This window comes from Ostrinia nubilalis, chromosome 20 (assembly GCF_963855985.1).
Source record: "Ostrinia nubilalis chromosome 20, ilOstNubi1.1, whole genome shotgun sequence".
Classification (NCBI taxonomy): domain Eukaryota; kingdom Metazoa; phylum Arthropoda; class Insecta; order Lepidoptera; family Crambidae; genus Ostrinia; species Ostrinia nubilalis.
Window position 1 is genome coordinate 11,984,925 of NC_087107.1, and position 21,334 is coordinate 12,006,258.

At 37.5% G+C, this 21,334-nt stretch overlaps 1 protein-coding gene across 1 annotated transcript in view; it reads right to left on the reverse strand.

Annotated features, from left to right (window-relative positions):
• LOC135081905 (nephrin-like) overlaps positions 1 to 21,334 on the reverse strand; it is a 183,528-nt gene that overhangs the window by 39,842 nt on the left and 122,352 nt on the right. Inside the window, exon 5 of the mRNA XM_063976686.1 lies at positions 4,348 to 4,556. Coding sequence (XP_063832756.1) covers positions 4,348 to 4,556 — 209 coding nt within the window. The remainder of the gene's footprint in view (positions 1 to 4,347; positions 4,557 to 21,334) is intronic.

Consider the following 21,334-nt stretch of genomic DNA (forward strand, 5'->3'; position numbering starts at 1 on the left):
GAGCAACCAGAGAAAGAATACTGCGTTTTGTACATTTACTATCGACTGCGACAGTAGTGAAGGAAAAATTGTCATCAGCAGGTTCCCAGGACAATCCCAGTATTTTAAAATTATTATTACCTGTATCAGAGAAACTGACAGGTGAGCGGTGTGAGTCTGGAAGAGCCTCAAGCAGTGCGGGAGAATTACTTGTCCATTTGATAAGATCAAAGGACCCTAACTTGAACAAATCAATTAAATCGCGGGATAAATTAATTGCGGTCGGTACATCGGGTAACGAATAGACAAAGTCGTCCATGAAAAATTGAGTATTTACTACTTTAGCAGCATCAGGGAAGCGGTCACTATGGTCGTGCGCTAACTTGCGTATCGTACGCATAGCTATATAAGGACTTGGTTTGAGTACAAAGGGTAGACTACTAAATTGATAAGTGCGTATAGGTTCTTGAGGATCGAAACGGAAGAGAATTTTCAAATATTTGCGATGGTGTTCATTCACACTTACGCGAAGAAACATTTGTTTTACATCAGCAGTGACTGCAACAGGAAATATTCTGAAGTCTATTAGCAGTAAGAATAGGTCAGACTGTAAGTTCGGCCCAACGTAAAGAATATCGTTAAGTGACAAACCAGATTGAGTTTTACAGCTGGCGTCCAACACGGCGCGAGCGCTGTCCTTTCCAGCTTTAAATACAGCGTGGTGCGGAATGTAGTAACCCTCATCTGAGTCTGCCTCGGGGGCTTCAGATAAATAACCTTGATGAATATATTCATTTATGGTTTTATTATAGTTTTGACGTAAGCCATCCACTTTGTCAAACTTTCGTTCAAGCATTTGAAAACGTCTATAAGCTACGGAACGGGAATCTCCCAATACAGATGGGTCTTTGCGGAACGGTAAGTCGACACTAAAGTGTTTATCCTGGTAAATCACCGAGGAGGTAAAAATATTTTCGCATTCTGCCTCATCTGGGCTAAGAAAGCTTTTAGAAGGAACCTCTTCTAATTCAAAGAATTTATGTAAACTTGATTCTATTTCCGTGTGCGGAAGTGCGGTAAAAAATGCAGTCGAGTGCGTCGGCAATTGACTAGAGCGAGCCGGTACGTCACCCATAAGCACATAGCCAAAACTAGTAAGTATAGCAGTAGGCGCGCGTGAACCTGATTCCACCTTATTCCCCAAATAAATATAAGGGAATAATTGAACACCCAATACCACATCAATTTCACTAGGAATGTTCCAGGATAAATCAGCAAGCGGTAAGTTATTGAGGTAAGTCATATCCTCTGTTATATCAACATAATTCGCGGGAAGACGATCTGTGATGCAGTCGATCACAAGAGCGTAAATATGATATTTATTATTCGGATCAGTACGAGATTCGATATCAAAATAAGTAAAACCATGAACAGGTCTCGAAGACTTGCCAACGCCTTGCAGGTAAGAGTCATGCAATTTATTAACGGGCAAGTTCAATTTATTACAACAATCTAAAGTTATCAAATGATTTTGTGAACCATTGTCAATCAAGCAGCGTACAATCTGTTTATTTTTATTATCGCGGTGCGATGCAAATACTTGAGCGGTGGATAATAATATGGTAGAACTCGGTCTCACCTCCGAAGTGAGAGTAATAGAAGCGTCATTCATATTTCGTTGAGTTGGAGTAGTACTACTGCACTTCTCTGTGCCCTGTGGCGCGGTGTTTACGGCCGACATTGTTTGTGACGCGGCAGAGGTAGCGGGCGAATATTTTCGCGGTGCGGGCACGTCAAAATGAAGTAGCGAATGATGTCGCTTGCCACAGTTATTGCAAGTGTGTTGTGAATTGCATTTACTTGCAGTATGAGAAACACTAAGACAGTTAACGCAACCGCCCTTAGATTTTATAAATTCGAAGCGTTTTTGCGGGTTAAAATTGTCTCGAAATTGAGAACAAGAATACAACCTATGGTCAGCTTTGCATAGAATACACTGACTGGTCGTTTGAGTTCGCGGGTGCGGATCGTTACTAGAAACGAAAGATTTATAAGTGTTATTATTTTGCGGTGCGTCCCGATTGTTATTATAATAATTATTTTTACGGGGCTCAGAGGCAGCGGTAGTGTTGGAACTACTATTATTGCGAGTTCTCTCTAATATTTTAACGCGGTCTTGAATAAAAGATATGAACTGATCACACGTAGGTATTTCTTTATCACCTACAGAAATCTCGAAACTCTGAAGCGTTTGAGAATCAATTTTCCTCAAACTACATTGCAAAATAATAAAATCTGCTAAGTTTTCAATGTCTAATTGTTTGAGAGCTGCAATAGATGAAGATAACTTCTCAACAAATGGATTAAGACTCGCAGCGGTACCTACACATGTTTTAATGTCCAGGATGTTATTGACGTAGTGAACACCCAGACTACGCTTATCTTGGTACTTTTTGACGAGACTATCCCACAAGATATTATAAGTATCGCCGGTAGGAACGATACCTGCGGTCATTTTTAGGGCGCTGTGTGTCAATTTGCTCATCAAATATTGCACACGTTGTGAATCCGTCAGCTGTTTATTAGAATGTACGTTAGTGCGGAAGATTTCATAAAAAATAGGCCAATTTTCAGCCTTGCCGTCGAACGAAGGCAGTTCGATTGGTGGCAGTTTAATATGAAAGGAACCATTTTGCGAATTAGTAGAAGGCGACGTCAATAACAACTTATTGCGCGCGTATTTAACGCTTGAATATAAATCTTCAAACGCGCTGAGTGAACTATAAGTTACAGTAAAATTGGGGTTAATTTCAAGTTGAATTTCGTTTATTTCATCCAGTATGTGCTCAAACTTTTCATGTAATTCAGAAATGCTTTCTGATTCCTCTAAAAACTTCTGATTCAATCTTGAATCAAAATTGGAAATATTCTTCGATGAATTGAATAAAGTGTTAATTCTTTCGAATATTGATTCCTTTTTGGAAAGCAATAATTTTAATTTCGAATTTAATTTCGTATTTGCCATGATGACAAAACTGCAAAATAATATGAAAAAGTTTTTGAAAATAAACAAATTGCAAAAAAATATGGCCGGCGGTGTATGAACGTCACGTTATTTGAAACGAAAATAAATTTAAATTATGCGGGTTAATTATTTGAAAAATAAATAAGCTGGAATATCCGGCTCGAAGGACCAACAAATGGTGTGGCGTGTAAATAGCCACACCAGGAATAAAAATTGCGGGGAAGAAAGATGATGCGGGGGTCGGCTGGTGACTCCAAACAACTCAAAAATACAGCTGCATAAAACGGAAACCACCAACCTGCGGATCAGGAGACGGAGACCAGGCTTCGAGGGTCGACCCGTCGATATTTCTTGCGGTTTTGATTATTTCAATATCTTCAGCAAATATTCAGCGGATTTTTCACATTGACTTCATTGACAGACGATCCAAGACAACATAGAGTTTTTTCTTAATTTTCCATAGAGGTTTTTCGCGAAGGTTGGCTCCTGCGAAGGTGCTGGCCCCGAATCCGATAAACAGATTAGTGGGAAACCATCTCATGCAGCTAGATAATTTGAGAGTTGGAGCCACCGAAGAAAAGGAAGAGAAGAAAGTTGGACATAGGCCCAACCAATATCAAAATACGCAATAAAATAGGGATTTATAAAGCTTAAGATTCTACAATAAAATACAAAAATGTGTGGGATGCCGAAACTGCCTACTCGTAGCTCGCATTATCCTACTAATATTATAAAGGCGATACTTAAATAATATTACGCCCGTATTCACAAACATTACTATAAGGTCTCACAGTGCGCGTGGACGCACAGAGTGACACACGAACCAATCACAGAGCTCTATTCAACGCTGTGCGTTCGATTTGCTGCTTCATTTAAGCAAGCATCCTTTGTGAATACGGGCGCTAATCTTTCGGAAAAGAGTCTGACAAAGGTGACTAAGTATTTTTCACTGGTTCTTCATAATACTGGCCTAGAATTTTCCAAGTCTCCCAGGTTTTTCCAGTTTTCTTTTCATTACAACAAAAAATAGTCAGATTGTAGGTATGTAAAGCTTTTTCGGTTTGTCACACGTGCCGGTGGTTTGAAACGTAAAAATGTTTACCCTTTTACAGCCCGAATTTCTTTTATCTATATTACCTCTTATCACTATAATCCGGGTTATCCGGGACACTTCAAGGCGAGAGTGAATAGGCACTTACTGGGCAGATATGTACCATCCTAGACTGCATCTCACTTAACATTGTGCGATTGCGGTCGAATACTACTTGTTCTGCATAAAAAAAAAACATCGGATATAATGACCTGATGATGATGGATGGAATTTTTACAAAAAAATCACTCACCAACAACATTCAACTTGATCTGGAAGTTCCTCGTCGGCGAGTTCTTGAAGTCGACCCTGCACCGGTATATGCCTTCATCATCCAGCTGTATGGCGTCCACGGTCAGGGACGAGGGTCTGGACATCGTCACGAAGTACGCCCGCCGCCCGAAGGCTAGCGGGTCCGACCAGTGCAGCGCTTTGTTGAAGCTGCGCCCGCGCACGTCGAAACTGGAAAAGAAAGGGTAATTAGATATATTTCTTCACTCACAACGGAGATGTCCGAGGTAAATATACATATTTATTTATCATTTATTTGCATAATATATTAAGCACCATACAAAACAATTTCGAGAATCAAGCTCCCAATGAGCATATCTGTCAATGTCATGTCAAAAATAACCAATCATGCAGCATTTGGACCTCGCGTCTATGTATTGCCATCTGGCGGATTTTTCAAACGCGAAAACCCTCATTGTAACTGGGTAGGCTGCAACATGGACATTCGACATAAGCTTTGTTTTGTCGATGTGCATTCTAAAGGCCTGCTTTTTAGGAAACTCGATTAAGGTCTTCGAGCATTGTGCCAGGCCTACATATTCTCACCTGTGGAAAAGTAATGATCAGGCTTCGATTTGGTGGAAAAAACAAGCTTCGCCCAGAATGGAACACATAGGAACTGACTATCATCATCATCATCATGATGGCATCATGATAATAGTGGTAGCTACTCAGGTAGGACTAGAATAAGCTCTACCACCATCTATGCCATGCAGAAAATGTTGCCCATACTGGGAATAGAATACGGGACCCCCTGGGTCTGAGACAGACAGAAGTACTTATTCCTATCAGGGTTATCATTTATCATTTCAAAAAAAAGTTAGGTAAAATAATAGATGCCAAAAAGTCTAGAGCCCCATTTCGAAAGAACATAATTTTTATACTATACAATTTTCTACGGAAAGCGAGAAAATTTTCTAAAAAAAGTAACAAGATGTTCATACGTTATTTAAGATATACCAAACCATATATTTACCTACCTACTCTCATATAAACTTGAACTGGAAGCGTGCCAGCGTGTCGTAATACATAACTTAACTACACATATAAAATGAATGTATTTTTCAAAACCACAACCTTATCTGAGGCCTTAGAGCCCGCGCACACTTTATACTTTTGCGACGAATTACTTTAATTATTATGATCGACGATATTTTTAACTCCTACCCCCTTATTAATAAAAGTTACACCCTAGTTGAACTCTGGCTTAAATTGTCGTTTAGTATGGAAATGTCATTTTAATCCAGGGTTCATCTGTTATTAAAGTGACTGAAGTAGCTTCTTTAACACTTATGAGCTAACGCAATGTTCCAAAGTGTTTTGAGTAAACTTAAAATTGCGACATGGTACAACAAAATTAAATACTTTTAATTATATTATTTGCAACTCATTTTGAAGTAACTCACCACAAGTAACACCCGTATTCACAAACAATGCGTGCTTAAGTGAAGCAGCAATGCTATCCGAAGTTGAACAGCTCTGTGATTGGTTCGTATGTGTCACTCCACCACTCAAGTATTTTCATAGGTTTTTGGGACCATGTGCGTCCATGCGCACTGTGAGACCTCATAGTAATTTTTATGTATAAGGGTATGGCAGGGTTCCTAAGCGCTTATTACCAAACTCAACATCTCAACAACAACACACAGTAAAAGTATAAAGTGTGCTCGCACCCTTAAATCCTGTCGTATTTATCACGAGAACAAGCATAAAGCCGGCACACACGATCGCGTCTCTCGCCTCGTTACGCCGCTATTTGCCTTAGGCCGATTACACACGGACGACTGGCTCTAAAATCTCAAAGTTATGGCCAGCTGATTTCGAGGTAACGTTTGAAACTAAATGTAGAATGTAAATATTGATTTCCTTTCCAAATCGTGTGTGCTTTTTAAATAGGAAAACGGATATAAATTAAATAAATAACTATTAGTTACTATTTTCTGTGCCCGTTTTCAACATCAATCCCTAATATTTAAGTGAACCATATTATGAAAACAAATTTCCTGTAATGAAAACAAATTCATAGGAGTCACTTAAAATTAGAGATTGATGGTGAAAACAAGCGTTCAAGATAATCAAGATATAATTTGAATCATAATACTTCATTATTAATATTGTGTGTCAAATGATATAACAGGCGGCCTTATTAATATGATACAAATAATAAACAACCTGAAAAATATGAGTGTTAGGCAGAGGCAAATAAAATAATAATTAATATTAATTTACCTTGTAATGAAATTCGAATAAGAAAATAAATACTTATTCAGCATACAAAATATTTTCTTTAATACTTACATATTTTTATGGCTTCATATTTTCTTATGGAATCTTTGGGGTAATAAATTAAAGGGAGAGAATTGATAACATGTTGTCCTCATCAAAGTCACTCATTTTTATAGCTTCAGTAAAATATAGGTAAATAAATATAGGCGTTGTTAAATTAAATTATATTACGAATTATTTATCATTCATAAAAGATAACCTTTGCCCGCATTATTATTCGCGTACGAAAAAAACAGGTTTCTTATTGAGGTCATCGGTTCATCAAGCACGCACCCATTCATCATTGAGTATACACTCTTATAGGACCACCAACCAAACCGAATAGAAAAATCTGCCCCCACTGGGACTCGAACCCGGGACCTCTGCGTCTGAAGCAAGTGGTCTTACCACTAGACCACAGAGGCGGTTAATAAACATTTCAATCAATATAAAATTGAACTTATATTTAAACTCCAAATAGCAAACCGACAGCAAAAATATAAGTTTAAAAGTTTTAAACTATTCCATGGATTGACAACTTTAAATTTAACTAAAAAACTCCCAGCGCTACTACCCTCATAAAAACTGTATCGGGGATTTAAATATTTAACACTGAACCCGGTCAGAGGCCAGTAACTTTGCTTTAAACGGCCTATTTAGTTGATAAATCCTTTTACTGACGTTTAGAGCCTGCATTATTTATGATCTAAAATAAAATAAAAAAACTAATGAGAGTTATGTAAATACCGATTTGGCGGCTTAGGCCCGTATTCACAAACATTACTATGAGGTCTCACAGTGCGCGTGGACGCACAGGGTGACACACGAACCAATTACAGGGAGAGATGATCTATTCAACGCTGTGCGTTCGATTTGTTGCTTCGCTTAAGCAAGCATCGTTTGTGAATACGGGCGATATAGTGGGTAGTCCACTAACCGGACTGTAAGACTAGAAGTTGCAGGATTGGAACCTGGTGGGATCAACAGGTAACACTTCGCATCGAAGTCATTGTGGTTCTAGTATACACTCGTTTGTTCAACTTACCAAAGTAAAAACTGCGCCATCATTATTCATATTTTTTACAACAATATAACAATGACAAGGTCTCTACATTTTTAACCTTGCAGATGTCAACTAGTTTTCGATTTTACATGGATGTTACGTCCTTATTCACAAACGATGTTTGCAAATGGGACTCACAGCTCTGTGATTGGTTCGTGTGTCCTATGCGCCCACGCGCACTGTGAGGCCTCATAGTAATGTTTGTGAATACGGACGTTAGTTTGTTATCTCTTAAACCACTAAACTGATTTAATTTTTTTTCACCAGTAGAAAGTTACATTATACCTGAATGACATAAATTAATTCCTATTATTAGAGGCCGGTAGATCTATTCTCATAAATAAAACCGCGTGACCCTCTATTCTATTCTCACGTTCTTCTAGCGTGACATTGACATTACGTCAATGTCACTATGTTTACCGTTATTTTAACGTTTTAGATTTTTCACAATTAACACTATAAATATTTTTTAAAAATGCAAACTGGCGAAATCGCGGGCAAAAGCTAGTTTTAAATAAGTTTAAATCCACAAAATCCAATACACCAAAACCGCAGTTATGCGGTCGGTTTATTAATGGTTATTTGTACGGATGTTAATTAGTAAAGTGACCTTAAACAGTTTAGTATTCATTAAATTCATTAATTAATACGCGACACTAATCAACGGTCGCATTTCGGTCACCATTATACGGATTTTCGATCATGTAGTCAAAGCTTTAAATTGTCGTTGAAGTTAAATTTAACATTCTGTTTAATTGTTGACTATCGTTTGAATACTGTAATAAAATTGACATTTGACACATTTTTATCAGAAAAACTATGTTGCTCGGTGGAATCAAAATCTTTACCATTTAAGAAACAAATGAAAACCTATGGCTGAAACTATCATGTGCGAATTGAAATTATCACGTGTGAAAACCCATTGAAACTACCTATCATGTGTGAAAACCTACTAATAGTTAAATTATGTAGGCACTAATTTTTAAGTGTGCGATAAAAAAGACACAAAAAAGTGCATTGCATGAAATAACATGGTTTCTATAAGTTCTAAATTCAGTACTTTTTTACGACTTTGCGACTAATCGCAAGTGTGCCGCAGCCTAATGTCCCGCCCATCTCGTCGCCTCGTTAGCGTCTGACTTTAAATAACGTTGCACTTTCAGTTGATTTTCAATAATCCAGCAACTTTCAATTTACTTAGAGTTACACTTTGCCAAGAAAAAAGTTGCCTGACCCAGTTTTTTGTCGGAGAGTCTAGGAAATATAGATTGTATTTAGTTTAAATATAATATTATGTTTCTCATCTGTCTATCTATTCTTACGACTGAGTGTAGTATCGTTGTTAGTTTTGATTTATAACATATACCTACTTACCTATGTTATAATGTTGTATGTATTGAGTATGTATGATTAATTACCTATCTACGAGTCATCATCATCATCATCATCATCATCATTTCAGCCATAGGATGTCCACTGCTGAACATAGGCCTCCCCTAATGCTTTCCACGTTGATCGATTGGCCGCGTACCGGAAAACGCAGCGTGGGACGTCCACCTACAAGGTGGACTGACGACATCGTAAAGGTAGCAGGGAAGCGCTGGATGCAGGCTGCTACCAATCGATCAACGTGGAAAGCATCTACGAGTACGTGTAATTTATTTTCATAATCTATTAGGAAATATTTAGAACTTGCAGATGCCATTATTTTAAGATTTCACTAGAGTAGTTTACATTAAAGATGTTACGGAGATGGTTTTGACTCCGAAAGTTCGGAATTTCCGATTGATTTAGCACCTTAGATTCCGATTTCAGTTCCGATAAATTAATACTCAATCGTTTATTGCATAAACTGAGTCCTGGTTACTTGAATAAAGAATCATTTATTATTATTATTATAACCACATTAGCATTCACATTAGGTCTTACAATTTAGGCAGTTATACAATTATATTTTTGGTGTAAAAATTGTGTGGGCTACTCAATTTTACAAGCTTTTATTTAAATTAATTTTATACTTCTGAAATGAAAAACCCAACTTTAAAAGCTCATAAAACAAATTGAGCGGTAATTAACAAACTAAAAGCTTATTACTAACCGTTCTTTTAAACTATTATTTCGCTAAAATATGAAATATTTCTAAGTAATACCACAGAATAATAATAAGTACTACGTACAGAAGTTTTACTTCGCGAAGGTATTTAAAAAAAATGTATGCTCAATGTCATTAACAATATGGTGTAATTTAGCCTGTCTCAAGAGTCAAGCACCATTTTGTTGACAAACGTCAGTGATCGGCACTGCGCCGAAGCTATAGGGCTGACTTCGGTAAAATGATGTGACGTGAGGTGCCAAACTGCGGAAAATGGCGGAGGAAATACATGATTTAGCATGAATAATATTAACTACTTATTTACCTCTCAGTGTCTTGAGGCAACTTAAAAAAGTACATTCTGTGTTTTTATTATTATTTAGGCAGTTAAATACTGCACAGTATTTAGTACACCATTATCTTTATTTTCTTCCATCATACACAAGAATCCGCGTGCGTGAGTCAATGTTCGCTCGTATGTGAGGCCTTATCGAATAGTATCCTGTAGGTGGGCCATCGTGCGTGTTTTGTTTTCGATGTAAACTCGGGGAGATGAACAGGCCTGGTAATACTAAAATTTTTCATCATGCCTAATTGCCTATTCTTGAAAATGAAAAATTCGTTTCATTCTTCCGTCAGATAAAAAAAATACTGTTGTATTGACTATAAGTAGTTTTGATGTGATAACTTAAGGCTGTGCTTGGTCCAATTTCAATTTCTAGTTACGAATATCTAGCATGTGCAGTTCGACGATTAGAATGGCTGAATATAGGTCTGGCTTGAATGAAAGCAAACAGCCGAGAGCCTTATGAATGACTTGATAAATTGCTGTTGATGCCGACGAGCTTTAGGGTAAGCCCTAAGTAAGGACTTGTATATGGTAGTAAGTGAAGCGGCGATTATTTTCGAGAAATACAAAATATCCAAGGTTTTTTTTTATTTTTTTTATCCACAACGAGGAAACTCTTGGCCTGTATCTCACCTGATGGTAAGTGACGATCAAGCCGAAGGTGGAAGCGAGCTTCACCCGGAATTCTCAACCACGGAGGAATCTTACCTCTAACTACCGGAACACACAACAATCCTGTTTACATTGTTGTTATGGCGACAGACTTAGGTAAGATGGTGGTAGCTAGCCAGGCGGACTTAATACAAGCCCTACCACCAACCACACATTCAGTAGCCTTGGCATTATCAAATCAATCACTGCTTTTCTTAAACAAAAATTTCAAAAGATACCTAAGATAGACTTTAGAGTTATCATGACGTCATTGGTCATGTCAGAACGACACGCAGAGTCCCATACAAGTTACTATGGGCGGGTGACATTTGACGTCACGCTCAGCTATTTCCATACAAAGTTTAAACACTTGTAACTTTTTATTTTCCAGTCCGATTTCTATACTAGTTTTTCATAAATTCTATGATTTATTTTTGCATAACAAGGCAGTTATTTGACCACAATCGCACCTGATGTTAAGTGGGTTGCAGTCTAGGATGGTACATATCTGCCCTGTAAGTGCCCTGATTTAACTAAAATGTTTATTTATACATAATTTATTAACTTTTAAAATCGATGCATATTCCCTATATTGTAAGGTACTTGTATCTAACATATTGACATAATACATATAAGTAGATTATGCTTTAGTTAGACTGTCAACAGTTTGGTCAAACTAATACTTATACAGTAGGTGGGACAAGATAGATTCTAGCTAGGTATCATGTTATTAGGAGAATATTAGGCAGAAATTTTAAATAAGAAAATGAAATGCTCTTTTAGTATTAACAGAAGTATGAATAATTAGTTGGGTCAAAATAATTGTAAAAGTAATTTCAGTAAGCATTCGCAAATTAAAAGTTATCAAAAATTCAGTTTAAGACTTCTATTTTATTAAATCTTAATTTTCAGAGTGCTTAGACCATGTAAAAACCTACTTTTCCATGTTTTTCAAATTCTTATTTGACTCTTCACTAAAATTTGTAAAAGGCAAAAGGCGTTTTACTTTAATCTTTCTGTCGAAATAGAATTAATCCGATTAATTATTAAGCTGATTAAAAGTTTAACGAGTCTATTTCAGGACTTTCCTAAATCTCACGTAGGCAGGATAGTAGTGATTTCTTTTTGTTTTTTTATCTGGCATCACAAAGTATAGATTAGTAGAGAGATTCATACTGTACCTATCTTAGAGAATGGAGACCATTGGAGTTAAATCAGCCCGTATTCACAAACATTACTATGAAGTACACAGTATAAATTAAAAGTAAATTAATCACTCACTGGCTGCGATACAGGCCTGCGAGCCTAGTGCAGGAGCCGCCGTTAAACTCAAATTATGTAACAATTTTGGCAATAAAGTTTGTTTATTTATTTATTTAAGTCACACAGTGCGCGTGGACGCACAGGGTGACACACGAACCAATCACAGAGCTCTGTTCAACGCTATGCGTTCGATTTGCTGCTTCACTTAAGCAAGCATCGTTTGTGAATACGGGCGTCAATCTTTTTCTATAGCTATGAGACGTAGTAGTAATCAAAAAACCGAATCGAAATTGTATGTCAAATTGTCTACGGGTCTAACTACATATATTATTATGCTACATTGGCTTATTGAAGTTCAAGGCAGCAAGGTTCTGGAGTGGTCCACCCATGCTACCAACCGAGCAATTTGGAAATCACTGGGAGAGGCCTATGTTCAGCAGTAGACGTCCTGTGCCTGAAATGATGATGATGTTATTGAAATACATAGATCAAAGATAGACTTATGTTGCAAACTTCACACAAACTTTCCATACATCTTATTCATATAATTAAACAAAAAGAGAATGACCAACTTGCTGACTTATCAACGCCCCACAAGTGCTTGGAGAAAAGAAAGCCCTCCTAAAAAGCATTTTCTTTTTTAGTTTCCAAGACGAATACCAATGTCCACCATAAAAAGTTCAGCAGTTTATCCATAAAACTTAACTATAACACACGGAGTTACTTTCGCATCTATAATATTACTATTATGATTCGTATCAGAAACCATCAATCCTTAGAGACCAAACCGAAGTCCTGCAACTTACTATCACGTATCGCAATAAACCTGGAGACAGATACTCTTCATAACTGTAGTCACATTTTATGGTAATGGTTATGGTAAAACCCTGTCAGTATTTAGTAAGAATCTCGTAAATCTTAGTCACGTCCGATGCCCTTGAGGAGCTCAAACTAAGGCTGGGTTGCACCATCTTGCTTTAACTTTAACAAACGTCAAAAGTCTGTCAAACTCCATACAAATTAATTTTAACAAAAAAAATTAAAACCGATTCCAAAAATCCTGCACTGAAAAGTAGAAAATAATTACGTTATTAATTAATTAGGTGCCAGCCTGCTTAGTGCCAAGCTCAAGAAATGTTCTACTAAACCGGCACCGACTACAAAAAAAATACATATAGCCGAACATAGAACCTCCTCCTTTTTGAAGTCGGTTAAAAACACCAGTTATGGTCACGGTTAAAATAAGGTTGTGCAACTCAGCCAAAGTTTCAAAACAGTTTTTTGTTGATTTATCTTAAAAGTTATTAGATGAAGCTATTTCGTCATGATCATTTCAGCCAGTCTTTTGTTGAATATAGGCCTAAGAATCAAGAATAGTTTATTTCATTGATTATTTTGCATTCAGGATTTTAGTTATGTTAGTTAAGTTTTACGAACTTAATCCTTAAAGATGTTAGTTACGTTATTTTCTAAGTATCTATATTTATAAAAGCGAAACGTAGGTGCTTACTAAGAACGGATTTTACGAAACTCCACCCCTAAGGGGGTAAAACGGGATTCACGCCTACCTAATTCGCTAGTAAGATATAATTTCATTATCATTATATCAGCCACACTGAGGATGTCCACTTCCGAATATTGGCCGCTCTACAATATTTTCAGACTGGCCGGTAAAGGCCTGCACCTGGGTGCAGGCCTTTTATAAAAGAGTTTTATCTGTCTACTTAAATAAGTAGATACTTGACATTTTCACACATGCCGCTTTTGCATAAAGAATTTTTCACTGGATGCGTTTTGTGGACAGCGGTCACGTCAATGTAAACGCAGCGCGCATCATGTCTTGCCAGGACTGTAGACCGACATTTTTTTTAAATTAGTTTTACGGCTTTGGATATAAATCCATACGGCCAATTCTTTATATCGCATGACTGTTTGGTTTTACGTTCGTTGTTTACACTTCGACGTGAACGCAGACTGTAGAACACGTTCAGTGTGACAAATCCATAAATGGTTTATTTATTTTTAATTTTATACAATTTCTTTGCTACTTTTTCATGATTTTAGTAATAAAACTCTTATTGAGTTTAATGCCCGTTTTCTAATTTTTAATTGACCTAACAAAATTCCTGTTATATGGGTCACTTAAAAATTAGGAATTGACTGGTTTTCACTTGCTGTAAAATACGAGTATAAGAATAGCTAGTTTATTTAGCACTGGCTTTCTAAACCTAGTCTTCTGTATTTTCCTTAAGGTAGCGTTGATGGGTCAAAGCGACACATTCACCTCACTGTAACCGGATTACTATGATTCATGACGTCAGAAGGACGAGTCTATCTCGGTTCGTTACTTTTAGCTACAGCCTGAATAGTTCAGCTAACACACTTTTGTTGATTTAGTTTTTTTTCCAAATTGATATTAAAGCAATAAATCAACTTTGTTGAGAAAATAGTCACATCACACACAAAGGCAAAAATTGTAAAATGTAATGTGACTAAGTAAGCATTGATAGAATGAGTTCTAGACAGACGTATCTTTTGCTCAAATCTTCGTTTTAGAAAATGCTTTGTCACTTTTTTCAATAAAACAATAAGATGGCGTTATAAAAATGTTTGAATTTTTATGAATCGTCAAGAAAATGCTCCCATAGAAAACCCACATCAAACCTAAATCTCAATAGCCATACTTAATAATAGTAATAAACGTTGATTATTTGACTATTAAAAAGCGCTTTTACACCTTATACCCTCTACCACAGCTTCTAGCTTAATTTTATATGTCCCATTTAAGCCCTACCACTGCTTCCAGTGTCAGTTGTTCTGGCTGTTCTACTCCCGCTGTGTGTAACGAAGCGTGGTCACCGCACGCGCGCGATTACCGATCTCTAATTAGTTCGCGAACTATCCCGGGCACTGTAATTGGCTCTCTAACTCCGATACACGTGATATTTGGTAAGTTTCTCTACGAATAGTAAGCTTGTTTGTTTGTGCATGGCTTGGATAAATGGCTGCCTAAACTGGGCATTGCATGTAAACTATATCATTTACTAGCGGCCGCCCGCGACTTCGTGCGCGTGGATCCCGTTTTACCCGCTTAGGGGTTGAATTTTGTACAATCCCGCTTTAGTGAGCACCTACGTTCTAAAAGGAGGGTCATTCAAAATTTGAGACTTCTATAGTCGCGCTCGCACACTCACTGCGGGCGCCCGTCGCATACTCGCTACAGCAATATAATTACGCGCGAGCGATAAGGATGGGTAGCTTGGGGTCATTGGACAAAATTCTACGTGCTCATAGACCAGGCTTTAGCACTTGTAATTTTTGAGATCTCGTGGTGAGTGAGTGAGTGATAGATGAAAGAAGAATGAAAAGGTTGCGGGTTCAATTCCTGATGGGGACATAAAATATGTTGCGAACATTTATATTATATTAATACTTATTATAAGAATTTCGTTTGACTTCTTCAACGTAGGTATCAAGACAGAGCTATGACCTAAGGCCCTATATCCACCAAGGCGGAGCAGAGCGGAGCGGAGCGGAGAAGTGTTTTGAATAACCAATCAGATTTCATTATTTCCACTGTTCATCTCCGCTACAGAAAAATTCATCCGCCTGACACTTCCGCTGTGTTCCGCACCGCTCCGCTTTGGTGGAAACCGGGCCTATCTGCTGTTCTCATGTAATACGGGTCTATCAAAATCCGACGAGTAGTTTTCAGGAAGCGGACTGACTGGTCGTAGTGGAAATCTTTGAGAGAGGCCTTTGTCCAGCAGTTGAAGTCATTTACCTTTGAAACGGACCGAAGTAACTATATCATAATTATGTGCTGAGCACTCTATCTTCTCAAAGTACTGACGACAACACATCAGCCCATACAATACATTTGTATTGCAAAATCGCCTCTATCACCAATAATTAAGATGCCACTGTGTACACCTTGACGAGCCGTCGTCGGTACCCAATGATGAAGCTATTCACGCCTCCGATTGGCTTTGTCAATCACGGCGCACACAAACACTGCTGATTGCCTTCAGCCACTGATACGTAAAGGTCTGTTCACATTGCTTAGGCTATCCTACATTTACTAGGTATCTTATACAAACCTATAACGCGAAATACCACTCACTGGTTAATCACGAAATTTCAGAAACTATAACACCTACAATCTTGAATTTGGGAGGTAGTTTCCTTATAGGGTGTAGACATCCACTAAGAAGGGTTTTTAGGAAACTCTCTACCCCAAGGGGGTAAAGCGGGGTCCACGCGTACTAAGTCGGGGGCGGCCGCTTGTGTTGTAATTAGAACAATGGAAAGACATGAACATTTCTCTTCATTGGAGAGAAACGCCAAGCATCTGTGATCTTGTAGAGTCTATAAGATCACAAGAGAAACGAGTGGATCAGAGAAAAGACGGGGTCAGCGATGTAGTGGAAGAGATTGAGAGCCGTAAATGGAGATGGGCAGGACATATTGCATGGATGAACCACTTAGCTGGACCAGAAATACCCTGATTATCCACTTCCATAGTACCTACGCAAGTATCATCTTGTTTGTTTATCTGTTTGTATTTATCTTTTCACGCTTAAACCACAGAAATTGCTTTGAAGATCGACTGAACCTCAGGGAAAGACTGTTTTTCTACTTGCCCCTATCTGCAGGCTGTAGATCCTGGCTATACAGGAGTTGTATTGATGGGATAGGTCCCGTTTTCACCATCAATCCTTAAGTTTTAAGTGACCCCCATGGTAACACATAATAGGAGTTTTGTTTTCATAGAGGTCACTTAAAAATTAGGGATTGATGGTAAAAACGGGCATTAAGTCCCGTTTACCTACCCCTACATAATTGACAGTACATCAGCTTCTGTAGTCTAGTATTGCCTGTCAAAGGGCAAGCTTTATAACATCCAGTAACTAAGTTTAACCCGCTTAATTACTTTACAAGCCTTACGCAAATCCATACTAGGTCGCGGAGTGTAGCCCTCACCGCTTTAAAGTTTAAGGCCGTTAGTTAGCCATATAATATACTTAAATCAGCACCATTGACTGACTGAAATAATACCATGTGATTTTACTAGAGATGAGAGATAACGGCGATAATTTTATTAGTTCGGATAACGAAACATTGTGTCTTATCTAGCTGTAATGGACACTATTTTACAAAATTAATATTTAAAAAAAATTGTCGCCATAATTTGACAGCAAATCAAGTGTAAAAGTTGCCTTAGAATGAGTAAGTTTTATTTAGCCAAAAACGGTAATCAGTATGTTAAATCTGATTTGCACTTACTAATTTACGTCCGTTTCCTATATTCAATCCGTGTCCAAATCCAGATTGCAACTGTCAAATTTGAATCTGTTTTCGATAAAAATATCCATAATTTTCGATGCGATTACACTTTAATATTGTTTAAATAGTCTTATAAACAATGTGAAATTATAAAAACATCGCAAACCGCAGATATATTGACCAAAAACATATTGAAATTTGACAGTTGACGGACGGATTTGGTTAGAATATAGAAAACCAGCATAAATCGACAACCCTGTAGACTTGATAGATTATGTCGCTCATGTTGACTTTAAAGATCGTCTTGGAAACTAACGAATCGTATAAACAGACCGCTTTCAGAATGTTTGAAAAGGGTTAGTTACAGAGATACACATCTACGTAGTTTGCTGTCAAAAGGACATTGTCAGAAACCGCCTAAAAAACCGCCCAAAAACATTAACCCATCATAATTATTTTCTATTTTTTTTAATACATTAAGCACCCTTTCGTTCTAATGGACACTTAAGCATTGAAAAATTAAATAAATAAGTCTTTTAACGTTTATTCTATAATACTATTACAACTTCCGGACGTTTTGGTGCGTGGCATGGTCTAAAACCTATCAAGTTCCATAATTTTTGCCGATAAAATCTGTACGAGGCATTACCGTACTTTATTGCTGGGAGTCCATGTATAGTGATGTTCCTGCGGCCATCACAGACAATAAAATATCGATTTTGAAAATAAAATAAATCGATTAAACTGCTTTGAAGACTAGATTTGCGTTAAAAGCTAAAAAGATATTGACACTATTACAAGAAGCTATCTAAAGTGTCCAACTGGTCGAAGGTCGTAATTAAAATAAAAATAATTAGGACCATAAACTGATATTCATGGTATCATAACTGTAAAAGTGTCAGAATCCGATGTTGAATCCAATGCCAGTTGAAGTGTGAGAAACATATATCAACCTAGTATAGTTGCCAGTCTCTCATAATCTATGCCAATGAGGGTTTTCGCGATTGAAAAATCCGCCAGATGGCAATACGTAGACGTGAGGTCCAAATGCTGCATGATTGGTTATTTTTGACATGACATTGACAGATATCCACCAATCATGCAGCATTTGGACCTCGCGTCTACGTATTGCCATCTCGCGGATTTTTCAATCGCGAAAACCCTCATTCATAGCACATTAATAATAGACCAAATGAACTTTTATAGATTGTGAAAGAGAAGATAAAGATTTTATTATTTTATTAAAATCTTGCCACGAAGTAGTTTTTCAGTAGAAACCAGGATTGGATAATCGCTACAGGCAAGTATCAGAACATTTTATAAATATTTTTAATCGATTATATCCTTGTGAATCGTTTTAATAAATTGTCATTTTACTTTTTCAATTAAAACTTTTTCAATTTCTAGTCTTGTCAAACTGTCATAATGTCAACAAATTATAAATGTCACGTCAGTTGACTCAATTTCAGTCTTCTGTGCGTTTATTGTATTTTTATTTCAATGAAATAGTGCTAAAGGGTTAGTACTAAAAGTGAAAGCCTTTTTTCAGAAAGAAAACCAATGTGGTGCCCTTATTATTCATACTGTTTGAAAGTTACAAGTCAGTGATACAGAGTTGCCGACATTATAACTCCGTAGTGATACCATACCAAAGAAGAAGTTTTCCTAAACACACACACTTGTGTTATTTTTATATGTGATCAAATAAAAAGGATTAATTCTACTGCTCAAATGGAATAACTTATCCCAAGAGACCGAATATAAAAAAAAACCTCTCCATAGAAATTATCACCATCACGAGGATGTGAATTTTTTTGAGAATTTGATATTGGTCCTGTAAGAAAAGTAGTTGTATTTCAGTAGTAGAATCAACCCTTCTTGTTTCATCAGCAAGAGTAACTATAAAAACGCCCTGTAGGTAGGTATTATTAAGCTGAAGAGTTTGTTTAGTGTCAAAGACTGTCACACAGTGTAACTTAAATTGGCATATTATGATAATGAACATAAAAACTTAAATAAATATTTATGTTAATATTTTTTGTATTTATTTATTTTCCCAAAGCTTCACAGTGACAGCTGAAACAGCAATACTGTTGTAAAACTAAACTTGGAACAAACTGTTACAAATATTTTACAAATTAAAATAAAACCGCATGTTGCTTTACTTTCTCGTATAGGTAATAAATGTAATTAATGGCTAGATTATTAATGTTACTTTGTTACCCTCAATAGTGAGGAGATCTTATAAAATGGTAACCCTGATTTTCATTGTCATTCAAGTGCTCTTTCTTCGCATAGGCTTCTGTGATTTGGCCAAGGGCCACACATATTGCGATAACATTATGCGACATTAATTTGACAGCAGCGGAGTGAAGTCTTGCGACTATGCAAAATGATACCCTGTAATCGTAGCGCATATAGACATAGACGGGGCGGGGCACATAGCTCGTAGAGCTGATGGCCGCTGGGGCAGGAAAGTTCTTGAGTGGCGACCACGAGCCGAAAGACGTAGCGTGGGCAGGCCTCCCACTAGGTGGACCGACGATCTGGTGAAGGTCGCGGGAGGTGCCTGTATGCGAGCGGTGCAGGATCGGTCTTCGTGGAAATCCTTGGGGGAGGCCTTTGTCCAGCAGTGGACGTCTTTTCGGCTGAAACGAACGAACGAACGATACGTATTACCACTATTTACCAGACATTACTATTTATTGCATACTCGCCGGATTACACGTAGGAGCACGCGCGTTACAGCTTCGGCGTTGCATTATTATAAGATCTTGTTCCGCCTTTTACGAACTTCCTCCGTGAGGATATCCCCGCCGAATTCTATGATGAACCTATCAAAAGTCATATTCTGCAATGTCAACCCACCACAAGGTGGACCGACGACCTGATAAAGGTAGCGGGAAGGCGCTGGATGCAGGCCGCTACCAACCGTGCGATGTGGAAGTCATTGGGGGAGGCCTATGTTCAGTAGTGGACGTCCTGTGGCTGAAATGATGATAATGATGATGAAATGAATGAAAATGACAAATCTTCGAACGTGTATAATACCGTGCCAAAGTAATCATATAATTTTGGCACCTTAATAACTATTGCCGTTTTTGTTGTAAAGATCATGCAGCGCTACTTGCGGATATTATTGGAAAGAAAACTATGTGGGCTCTAGATCTGAAGCCGCTTTAACGAACACGAAGTGCTCATACAATGCGGCGTATTTTCTTCCAGTCTTTAGTCAGGACTTTAGTCGAATTAAAACCCCGGTTGAACGTGATATAGCCGCACTAGAATACGATGCTTTTTTGCATAATCGCAAGACTTCGTTCCAGTGTCGACCGAATGTTATCATGATGTATGTGGCCCAGGGGTTACCGTAGCCGCTAAGGTTTGAAACTTCTTGCTTAAAATATTGTAGTCTTTGGCATAGACTACGACGGTAGTCATGGAGATAGGAGTTTGTTATCTCGTGTCAGATGTAAATGGTGAAAAGAAAACTCATGATTCGTGTTATTTTTATGCAATATGTAGGTATTTTATAAAAGTGGAACCCCGAGTGATCTCCAAAACCCATTCTATTATTATATACGATTCGGCTTCGATATCTATAATACAATAGGAGTTTATTTCATGTGTCAGATGACAAGGGTGGAAACAACCTACGATTCATGTTGTTTATTTACGTGCAATATGTGGGCATATTATAAAAGTGGAATGCCGAGTTGTATTTCTAAAACTTGTTCTATTATTTTATACTATTTGGCTGCGACTCGGCGTGACGACAATACAAAACATTTTTCGTGAATCGGTGTTCATACATTCACACATGTTCACACAATACATTAGACGCCATGTTGTCATAAACGACATATTATAAAATCGCTGTGATTTAATATTCTTAATCATTAATTTTATGGCAAGTGTCCATCAGAAATCATTGATCTTACACACAGAATCGTATTATTTCGCTTTCGGGTAGTAATATG